At 41.6% G+C, this 12,227-nt stretch overlaps 1 protein-coding gene across 1 annotated transcript in view; it reads left to right on the top strand.

Moving 5' to 3' along the window:
- The window catches only part of LOC128732976 (homeotic protein female sterile-like), a 29,123-nt gene extending 16,896 nt beyond the window's left edge, over nucleotides 1–12,227 (top strand). Inside the window, exons 3-4 of the mRNA XM_053826483.1 lie at nucleotides 2,022–2,836; nucleotides 2,907–12,227. Coding sequence (XP_053682458.1) covers nucleotides 2,022–2,836; nucleotides 2,907–3,541 — 1,450 coding nt within the window. The 3' untranslated portion in view covers nucleotides 3,542–12,227. The remainder of the gene's footprint in view (nucleotides 1–2,021; nucleotides 2,837–2,906) is intronic.

Genomic DNA, 12,227 nt, shown 5'->3' with positions numbered 1-12,227 from the left:
TTGTTTAAACCGACCGAGTTGCGCAACTGGCTGGGACATAAAAAAGAGGAAGGGTTATGGAAATGGTGTTTATACAGAGGGGGTGCACCTAGAAGGGATATACGAAAAAAGGCTGTTTCTCTTCGGTAGGTATAGGAATTTTCATAGAGCAAACAAATGCATAATTGGTTACATGACAGAAAGCGGAGCTGACTGGGAGGGAGAGAACGATGAACATAAATTTGAATGTATGTTTGTCCTAACTCCGGAACGCCTAGACACTTCTTTATCAAACTTGGAACACATGTTCTTTGACATAAAAGAATCAGCATAGGCGAGCTGACAAATAGGGAGACGATCTCTTACAAGCGAGAGGAAAGTCAAATGAATAAAGGGGGGCGTTTTTCTTGCATTTAAATCGATAGCAGTTGTACTGGCTGGATGACAAGACTGGTTGTAGTGGCTGGATGACAAGAGAGGGTTTCTGAAGAAGGGATAGGGTGACCACGGACAATAGAGATGTTCAAAAGCGTAAAAAAGGCTTTGTCACGCATGATAGCGATTACCGAAAAGAAAACAGATTTACAAGTGGCTGGTGGACAAAGGGAGGGAGAACTGACAAAGGAAGCAGACACATTCATATGAAGAAAAAGGGTATTGATTCTTGCATTCTGCGACTTTTTCTTGCAATAAGAGATGTACGAGTGTTTGAGAAACAAAGCTAGTACAACCTTTTGGAACCCTCTCGTTTTCGACTACATTCTATCAGACGTGCCTCTACGCCGCGAAAACTGTGTTAAGGACTTGGGAATACTGCTTGACTCTAAGCTCGACTTCAAACAGCACATCGCATATATTGTCGATAAGGCCTGCAGGAATCTGGGATTTATCATGCGGATCGCCAAAAACTTCAACGACATCTACTGCCTCAAAGCTCTCTACTGTGCTCTTGTCCGGTCCAACCTTGAGTACTGTGCTCCTGTGTGGAGTCCGTACTACCAAAATGGAGTTGACCGAATCGAGTCAGTGCAGCGCCGATTCATACGTTTTGCACTTCGAAGATTGGAACGACCCCTTTCAGCTGCCCTGCTAGGAACAACGCTGCAGACTCATCGATCTTGACCCGTTGATCACTCGTCGCGACGTGATCAGAGCAATGGCAGTCGCCGACATGCTGACCTCGAGAGTGGATTGCCCATGTCTACTCGCAAACCTCAACATATACGCCCAAAGTCGTGTTCTACGCAACGGTCCATTTCTGCGTGTACCGCATCGGCGAACCAACTATAGCACATTTAGCACAATCATCGGTCTGCAACGCCATTTCAATCGATTCACACATTGCTTCGACTTAAACGTCAGCCGCGAGGTACTGAAAACTCGTTTCCTGGCACTAGCACGTAGATTCTAGTTTAAGTGTATCAGTAGGGCCAGTAGGCCTGTTGATATTTTTTATACAAATAAACAAATAAACAATGTTTCTACCACGTTCTCTAATAGAAATATCCACATTGCAATGCCTTAAATCTGTATGTAATTAGATGATTTTAGTGTCAGAAGACCAGGATGAAAGCCATCCTTGTCCACGCCAACAATTTTTATTTGAAACATGGCAAAGAGACGCTTTTCTACTTTCAAGTGGAAAGCAGAGATCAGTCATATTTTTCTCATGTCATGAATATGGTCTGAAGACCGATTTCTCACCGTTCATGTCGGTATCTTAGTATGTATCTTCATCTTCATTAATCGCACGTTAGTTTTTCTGCAGCCAGGTGCACTAAAAATGTTGAAAAAGCGAACTGCTTTCCAACTATTCAACGTTGTTCCGTTCCTTTCAAATTTTATTCATCTTGTACTGACAATGATCAAACTGAAGTCTGTGCTAGAAATATAACTCGTTTCCCTAACAAACGTACTGCAAATGACAAAAATAAGACATAGTATGACATTTGGCAGTTTTTTTAATAGCGCGTACTTAAAAATCAATATTTTTTGTAAATAAAAAGAAACACACTCATAATAATGTATGATCATTTCCTTAGCAATCAACCGGAGACAAGCTCATCATCTTCAACGGCATCCACCAATACGACAACAACGGCAGGCGCTATCTCCGCCAACTCTTCAACACCTCAGACCGGAAATCATTCGAATGCCAACTCATCCACTACGACAATGGTTAGTTCTGCATCAGCTGGTTCCACCATCACTACTCCAGCAATAGTGAATGCGATTAGTTCGCCCGCAAAACAAAATCAAGGATCCCACTCGCAGCACACATCCTCACCAACCCCGCTAGCCTTCACACCAACCTCTGTCCTTCGTAAGATGACGGCGGAAAAAGAAACCGATCAACTGTCATCCAACAGCAACATTCTGAACGCAGGCAATGCGGCTGCGAACAGTCACCAAAACGAACGTCCACTGATCGGAGCAAACAGTCACAATCCAAACCCGATCTTGATGGGTCCAAACAATCCCTTGAACCAGCAGCAACAGCAACAACAAAGAAATTTCAACGCACTGATTGGTCAACCCCCACCCATGCAACCGACACCGACACAGCCTCAAGGACCGCCTCCACAATTACCCCCACCTCATCATCACCATCCCCACCACCATATGGGTGGACCAGGTCACCTTCCCAATCCATTGGCTTCGCAAATTTCCCAACAGCAGACTCCTCCACAGCAGCCTCAATCCGCACACCAGCAACAGCAGCAGCAGCAAATGCGTGGCAACCATCCACCACCAGCCGGTGGACTGCCTGGCAATATTCCGTGGAATCTTAAACAACCGCACCCAGGTCAACAAATTACCCCAATTCCGAAGCCTCAGGGAAGGCCAATTTTGAAAGGTAAACTTTTCATCATCGTTTATTTGTAAAAAATTGACTAAAGCAATTCGATTAATTGTGCATATTGCAGGAGGGAACACTCAACCGCAGCCGCCGCAGCAGCAACAGCAACATTCTTCGCCAATGGCTCAAATAGCATTTGCTTCAAACCTAGAATTTCAGCAGCAAATGCAGCAGTTCCAAAGCCGCAGTGGCAACCCAATTCTTGGAGCACACCAGCCGCCCCAACAGCAGATGTTACAACAACAACAGCAGCAGCAGGCGCAGCAGCAACAACAACAGCAGCACGCTCCGCACCAGAATCCAATGAACCCGCATTTACAACAGCTACTTCAGCAACGTCAGCATCAGCAGCAGCAACAGCGCGCCATTCGTAATCAACACATGCAACAGGTTCCGCCCTCGTTCCGCATGGGTCCCCAGCAGCAGCAGGCTCAGCCTGGTCAGCATCCACTGCAAGGGCCACAACAGCAGCAGCAAGCGCCACCACAGCAGCCACCGCAGCAAGGTGGCTCCGGAATCATCAACTATAATCGTGATGGCGCTCTCTCACCCACCAGTAACCAGCTGGCCCGCTGGTTCTCACCGGAACTGCTGGCTCAAGCTTCGGCCGGAAAGCTTCCTTCGCTCAACATCAGCCAGGCTATGAGTCTGGAGGAGTTCGAGCGCAACATGCAGCATTCCTCGGCTACGGTGCATAACTGAACTTTAGCACGGCCGGTGAATTTTTCACCGACTAATAACGTTCCACAGCTGCAACAACCTCCGCCGCAGCCTCCCTGGATCAGCGGGCCCGCGATGCAACGAATGTTAGATTTACGACGGCAGAATAGCTGCGTTACTAGCACTACCGCCAATAATAACAACAGCAGCAGCAGCAACAACAACAACAGTAACAACAAGTTCTCCTGCCGGCCCACTGAGTAAGTAAAATTTACTATGATTGTCTATCTATAGAACCGCGCTACAAAAAGTCCACTATCGCTTACACGTTTTTTGAAACAAAACCGAAGATTAATTCAGAAGACGCCAAGATTAATGGGAATAAATATTGCATATGGTTTAGGCAAACATCCAAAAAGCGCACTCAATACACGTAAAATATATGGCAAATCCCGCTGTAGACTTTTGGGAAAAATATGTATAGACAAAAGATCAATTCCTCCCGCCTCTGCTCTTCGAACATGTATTTTGACTCGTTCTAGTTAGATAGATAGCTCTTATCAAATGTCCACAAATGCATTCACAAATTGGTGTGTGTACCAATAAGACAAAACAAGCAAAAAAAAGATCACCTGTCGCCAGTTGGACAGGATTTGTACAAGTCGTTTGAAGTTGTTAAGTGTTTCTGCTTTGTCAAATTTTTGTCTTATAAGATAACATTTAGAAGTTGGAGAAAATCGTTGGAAAGGAAGCATGAGTTTTGTTTTCTATACCGTTTTATAATCAACTTTTTGTTTTGGTGTCGCTGGGAAGTCAGTCTACTGGCTTTACCAGCTACGCTGGGTCATCGTAATAATGGCTAGAACTTCTTTTTTTTTTGTAAACGGAACTAAATTTTTCATTGATTATATTGCGAAAGATTTTCTAACACAGTGAACTAAATAAAATGGGCTTTGATTGTGGCAGCAATAGTAAATCGTCATCATCAGATACTCTGCAAGCATTTACATTGTAGAAATAGTTAAACGCCATAGAATTTATTTGCTCTCAATTACAGTATGAAATAGGTGTGATGTCAATTTTTAATGTAGTTTTTATTGTTGACGAAAGGAGAACACTTTTCTTCAATGATTTTTATGGAATTAGAAGTTGACGAAAAGTGAGTTCGGAAGTGGGATTCTTCAACTGAAGAATTGGCAAAATGGCTAGTTGAAGATTTTCAAGCCATGCCATGGAAACTTCCTAGTCGAGCGGTTAAGAGCACAGGAGATTTCGTCGATAAATTAAAAAAAAATCTGGCAATATTAGGGTTGACGAATTGATTATTTCTTTTGTTGTAGCTGCGTTGCTCTACAATGTTCCAGAGAATGAAGTTTTGTCTCTTTTCGGAGAATTAGGATTCGGAATTAGAATTTATATTCGAGACTGTAAGATTGTATGGTTATAGTAAAAGGACCATACAAGCGATTCTCAATAAAAAGAGAAGAACCTAATACAACCGAAAAGCTTTTACAACATATTTCTGGAGTGGATAAAGCGAACAATCAAAAATGATTACCCGTATCATTTCATGTCCAAAGTAGCCGAACACAGTGTGAAGGAGAACCATCCAATATCTCGTGAAATTTGCAGTAGCTCAGATTCTTGCTCTTTTTGTAAATTGAAGATGGAATGGTTTGTATCTTCCACTTAATCCTCCTGTAACGGCACTTTTTCCCACCAAATATTGGCTATTATCCAGTTCGGCACACTAGTCAATGCAATTCTGCCCTCTTTAATGACTCACTTCATAGATTGGCCGACGCCACCCCCAACGGCCTTACTGTTTTTTAGCCAGCCAATTTTCTCCTTTTCCTGCTATAGATCGTAACCTATCGGCAGTATTCCAAAGGTTTCCTGTAATGGCTTCAGTTTAGGTGAGTTTCTCCCCGATTACTCCACGTGTGATGTACAAAATGCAACAGCACGTGTATTTTACTGCCTTATTGGTCCATGTCCGGCTCGTTGGTCCGGGGACACCTGACGTCAACGATGAAATCTCTCTTATGAACTTTGATCAACGTGCCCACCCGAAAAGCTGCGGTTTCAGCAATATAAGCTAGCTGAGGTGAACTGACAAAGATGATTTAGCTTCTATGTTGGATTACATGCTTAATAATGCTGATACAATTTCAGTCAGCCTCAGAGTTAAGAGTTGTTCAAAATGTTCAGCCTTCAGCCCATCTTTTTAGCGTCTTAGCATTCAGCTAAGTATCCAAATCCAAAAGGTGACAAGAAATGGGGTCCCTCCACAGTCTTCAATCATATCATACTGAATTCTGTTGTCGTCATCGTCGCCATCTGCATAGAGCCGGGGTAGCTACTTTAAGCAGTCGTCTTAATTCAAGTCGATCATGGGCCACTCGTCGCCAATTCCGCTGTCGTCTCAGTAATCGCAAATCGCTTTCGAGTTGATGGAGAAATCTTGCACGGTGGGTCCCCCCCCCCCCCTGTTCGTGGTGTCAGTGGGGTTGGTGATGAGAACTGTTTTTGTTCCACTGCCGCTCCACAGATGTGCTTGGAATCTCTCCAAACAGTGCCTGTAGCTCGTGGTTCATACGCCTCCGATCCACTCCGGTTTCAGCTTGTACCCCGCTAAATATTTCACTCGAACACGACAAGGGCGCAGATGTCTTTCGTGAACATCGCCACAGCTTCAAATTCTTAAAGAACTATCGGTCTAATGATGGTTTTTGTCGTCGCCGTTAGCAGTTAGCATCTGTGAGAGGCGCACGTTTACCTCCTTTGAGCCTGTTCCTTTCAAGTTTTTAGTCTTCGGTGCAGTTATTTTGAGCCCAATCTTCATAGACCCCGCTTTCAGTCGGCCTAGATTGCCTCCGCCGTCGCAAAGCTCTTGGCTATAATGATGATATTAAAGTCATTTGCGAAGCCTATGAGTTGGCTACTTTTATTGAAAATCATACCTCTTGCTTCGAAGCCCGCTCGTCGTACCACAGAATGAATAGCATGCAGGATAAGCCGTCATCTTGTCTCAATCCTCACCGTAGGTCGAAGAGACTCGAAGGTCAGTTCGTCCGGAAAACTGTGCTCGTTCTGCCATAACTGGTCCCTTGAGGAAAGTACCTTGTAAGAAACGTTTACCAGCGTTATGCTGCGATATTTGCAGCAGTCAAGCCGATCATCCTTTTTGTAGATGGGACAAACAGCTGCTTCCATCCATTAGTCCGATAGCTTCTCGCAGTGTAAAGCTGCTATTAGCGTCTCTCGGTCATGTTTGTCAAGATCTGCTTGTTGGCGATCCTTTACGGCTTAGCTTTGTAGGTCTTCGGTATTCCAATTTCTCGTTTGACTTCCTGGAGATCATGCGCATTCCTAGGATAACTTCCGTTCCACCTCCTTCTGCAACTTCGCCATTCTACCTGTCGATCGGCTTACTCTTGATTGTGATCAGATTCCCTCCTTCATCCCATATCAGTTTTCGGTAGGTTACCCCTAACAATCTTAGTTCACTTTCTCGTAAAACCTACGCTTGTCATTAGCTCGGAATAGTTGTTCCAATCCTTTACCTCCTTCTGGCACTTTTTACTCCTCAGGATCGTAGTCAATTGGTGCCTTGCTCGTCGGTACTTGACCAAGTTCTCCCTGGCGTCAATGCTCAGATCATTTTTAGGGTCATTTTTTCCTCTCCGCCGCTAGTTGGCATTCCCCATCAAACAAATCATTCAGTATATTTCGGTGATCTTCACCTAGTACCGCAGTACCGACCTCTCTATTCTGCCTCAACCGTCGTCGATGGTTGAAGCAACTTACTCCTTTTTTTTCCTTTCCTGTAGAGCCATATCACAACTGCATCCATTGATATGGACTATTGTTGTATGACCCATGTTTGATTTGGTGCTAGTCAAATATCCCATCACAATTAAGGTGTGAAGAACTTACTCCTTGAAAGAAGGCAGTGCCTCATCCAGTATTTGAGCGTAGTTCTGGACAGATTGCGGATTATGTAGCTGCCTAATGTTCAGCCGACGAGGACGGCTTTGACTGGTATACGGTTGACAGTTTTGACCGCTCATATAGTGCTGCTTGGTAATGGCCAGAGTTATCCGCAACCCGTAGGGAACGTATGTTTGTGATGTTAGAGAAGAACCGGCCATCTATGAGAACGTGGTCAATCTGGTTTTTTTGTACGATGGTCAGGTGATCCAGGAGGCATTGTGAATATCTTTGCGCTTCAAAGTATGTTCTCAGTTCGTTAGTAATTCAATCATTCTGACAACGCTGGCTCTTTTCTTCCAAACCGCTTCTCCTTTGCAACACGTTTCCTACAGCAGAGCTACGATGCCAACTTTGCGGGGTTCAAGCTGTTCGAGCAGCACCTGGTCGCCACATAGATCTACGAAATTCAGCGATCCGCAGTTCTAAGTATCAAGTTTCCATTCATCGACCTTGTTTCGTCGTTAGGGTCAATGCCGAAAATTTCAATGCGTGTTTGCTTGAATGTACGTAGTACTCATCGTTTAGGTAGGTTGCCTTACTAGGGCCACGGTGCCAAATGTCGTGATGGGACTCTCATCTTAGCTTTAGTGCCGAGACATCATGTTTCCTAAGTCAACTACCCACACCGGGTCAGATGCTGTTGTGTGCCGCTCTCTCCTAACCTGTAGTTCTGGCGCTCACTGGGTTTGGGAATGTAGAACCGTCAAGAGTCACCCCTGACATGAAGACAGACGCTCATGGCTAGTAGGGCTTCTCCTCGTACTGACACTTCGTATGAGTGTCTCCTTCCCTGTCCGTATACGACGTTAATTTCCAACAGGGTGGGTTACTGCATCTCCACAAAGGTTCTTCGTATTCCGGCTCGTACCACGAGGTACTGAGATCCACTGTAGGGTCTATTTTATTCCGCAGGTGCGCGAGGCAGGGATGGTTCGATCACGTTGACTCAATTTTAATTCATTTGACAACACCGTTTCAGCCGCGCAAAATTTGACAAAGTTATATATGGGACATTTGTAGAACTAGTTAGTATCTACAATTTTGCTGAATAAAGTTTTGCTGTAAAGCATGGTACTGGCTCCAGGTGCGTAATGAAGCCTCTTGCCTGGTTCTAGACGGCGAGATTGGTTGAAATATAGTAAGCGCATGAATAGCAAAAACTGTGAAAACTTCAGCAGCATAGATAATAAGCAGTTTGCTCACTCTTTTCGCTCATAAGTCCACTCTCTCTTGCCGAGATGAACTATCTATTTTCAACAATCGCTTAAGGTGCAGTGTCACACATATGTATTCGAACAAAAACAAAAACAACAACAGCTTAGTAGTGTAATTGGTTAAACAACACGCTCAACTAGAGATTGGGAACTGTGAGTTCGACTCTCACCTTTGCCAAGTCTATATTTTTGGCCTAATACCAAGAATTTTCAGTTTGCCTGAATCTACATTTTTCGCATTAAGCATTTATTCTTCCCCAACAACAAAAACAAAGTCATAAATTTTTGTAAATAAAGGCTTTATTTCGAATTTTAGTTTTAGAAGTTGTTTACCCATAGATACAGAACGCAACAAACAAACATTACTCTGTTGAATCGCCTTTTGCGACGAATACGCTCTCAAACAACCTTTTTGACCTCTGCAGCTCTAACACTTCGTTTTCCTCCGATTGTTTACGGTTTTCAACAGATCCCGTCTTGACAAATTTTTCTCCTGTCCAAATCCTCTTTTTATGCCGACATGTTTTAGGTCACGAAAAACAGTGCCGTATGTAGCACCGTTTCGGAATTTATTTATTACCAACGACCGTAACTCAAACATGGCACGTGCACACCGAACGAGACACAATACGGAAATGAAACTACGTCAAGTAAGATTTAAGTCATGATGACTCACACACATGATCTTTGTTTGATTGGACCAATTGTGTATGTCGTTACAAGCATAAAATGATTTTTGTTCGAATATATATATATATATGTGTCACACTGTACTATCGTTTTTTTCAACAGTAACTTCGCGTAACTTTTCAAAGGGACTTAAGTAACATTGAGAGACTCTCTTTGGTCTCACTTCCTTTCGATTATTACGGCGACATTAATGCATTTTAACAAAAGCTATCTTGACGATTAGCTAGCTTGTGACAGCAGCAACCGATTTATGCAAGGCTGATGTTTTAAAGTGCATTTGCATTGCCGTGGCAACCGAAAGAGAAGAGGCACAAAGAGAATATCTCATTGTTACTTAGGTCCTTTAGAAAAGATACGCGAGAGTTCATAAAGAGAATAGAAACCAAATAAGTTTGTCATCGGAAATGAATTTGTGGTATGGTAACGTACCAACTATTTCATACTGTATAATCAATAGATGGTCAAAGTCACCACTAACGATCAAAGTATGATTGCCAAGTAGCAACTCGAGTTTTATTGCACTCTTATTGCCAGTTTAGTGATCAACTTTAATTACTGTAACTGTTATAAGGGCGCAGTAAAACCTATATTGTTACTTGGGTTATTAAAGTTTGTGTAAAAAAGCTCATAACATGTAAAAATTTAACAAAAATTCATTTTTTATTTGTTTCTTAACGCCACTTTACTAAATTTATATAAATCTGACGCTAGTTTTCTGGCTCAGAACCACAGCAAAAATTTGTGTCCGTTCAATATTCATTTGGCTGTGTGTTTAATGTATAAAACATTGTTCGAAAAATGGCATGTAGATGGTGTTGTCGTTTTTGTGTATAGATCTTTACTGCATCAGCCAAGAATATTTTTTGTTTTGGAAATTGCTTGTATTAAAGGTTTGGCAAGCCATGCATTATCCATCATTGGAAAGATTATCCAATAATGCTTGTTGTGTACATATGTGTAGGATAAAAAAGCATTGCAAAACTGTAAAACATTTAAACAACTCCAGCTCGGGAGTCGTTATGCCTCTCTCGATGTACATCATAGAAAGTTTACATCGATTATGCGCATGGGAATAAATGAGGACATTTGTAATAGTATAAAATGATAGAGTAAAAGTAGGTTACTTATTCTTAAAAAAAAAAACTAGAGCTTGGATATTCTACAATTGTGAGCTCTAAAATGATGACCGTACATTAAAGGAAAACCTTAATCAGTTTAACTGTCTAAAAGATAAAGCGATAGTGGTTGTTAAAAGAAACTGTGAGATGCTAAACTAAACTATTGACAAAAAGAAACGGGTTCACATTACATACATTTGGCAATTAAGAAACACTTTCCAATATCCACTGTAACTGTTTGTACTCCGTCTTCTAATCTAACAAGTGTTCGTACGTCTCAAACAGCAATCTTGTCCATTGACTGTTGTACATAACTGGAAAGGATTCTTAGTATCAGTATGACTATTGCACTAAATTCTGTACGCTATTTGCCGCCAAGTCAGTTCCAAAAGCAAAATATAGTGCCAAGGTGTTGTTGCTTTGCTTTGAATTGGCTTTCAATGCAGCATATTCACATGAAGCAAGATAACCTTTACACATTAGACATTTTTTGAGACTGTATGTAACTTGTTTGTTACAGTTCATAGGGAAATTACCGATTACGGACGGACGGACCGGTTAATGTTCGAATATTGTGCAAATGTGAACCCCGTGGCTAACGGTAGGAAGGTTGTGTTATTAAAGGAATAATAAAGGCTAGATAAATCGGTATTTGCAGTCGATCTGTTACCAACTGCTATTGAATGTTGCGCCCTATTGTATAGCAACGATTCGAATTAAACACAAACATTACATATATTCAACAAAAAAACTGATGTAATTAAACGCAAACTGTGTCGTGTAACGGTTATGTGTTATGTGTACCAACAAAGCAAAAAAAAATGCTGAAGCAGTAGCATGTGTACATCAAAGTACTATTCGATAAAATTAATTGTGTAAGACAGTTTACTCGTTTTATCACTAGAATAGAAGAAAAATACAGTTTATTTGTTTCTGTACAGGTGCATGTGATTCCGATATACTATCATAAAATATTTTTGTTCGTAACGTCGTATCTTGATATGCCCAAGCATAATCTTCAGTTATACTGTAACCCTCGACTAGATATTTCCGGGATAACTTGGCCCTATTTATCTGTTTTTGATTGTGATTCAAAACCATACTGTTAAGTTCTCAACTAAATTAAAAAAATAAACTATTTTATTGAAACAATCTTGTAACCTTCCCCTTAGGTTATAGCCGTAACTATTAGCTGTTTAAGCCTGATCGACCTAGACAACATTTAGCTGATAAGCAAAAATAATAATCTAAAACTAAAGTTATATTCATAAAAGTCACGATATTAAGATCGCTGTATAATAGTGAACGATAGAGTAGCAGAAAGAAGACACATGAACCTATAAATGAGAACGCTATTAAACAGAAACAAAATGCATAAACCGCAAAACAAACCGCAAAAACACTTGGTTTATAAATAGAAACAACGCCGCTAGTAGAGGACTGTGTGTAGTTTCGTAAAAAAACATTCAAGCTGAAGCTACTAGTACTACTACCGCATAAGCTACAACGCTGTTTAAAGCAGCAACCAAACACTTAAACCTTCAGTGAAAAAAACATAAACTGAGCATGTAAAAAATAAAAGTGTTGTTTGGTGGTAACCTACAAAAAAAAACTAGAAAATGGAAAGCAAACGTTTAGAAACTACACAAAAAAAAGTAAATGCTATGCAAGTTGAAGAAAAAAAGAGAAAAATAATTAAACTATTATATG

The sequence above is a fragment of the Sabethes cyaneus genome, chromosome 1 (assembly GCF_943734655.1).
Source record: "Sabethes cyaneus chromosome 1, idSabCyanKW18_F2, whole genome shotgun sequence".
NCBI lineage: Eukaryota > Metazoa > Arthropoda > Insecta > Diptera > Culicidae > Sabethes > Sabethes cyaneus.
Note: the sequence above shows the minus strand (reverse complement) of the source record. Positions and strands in the feature narration are given on the sequence as shown.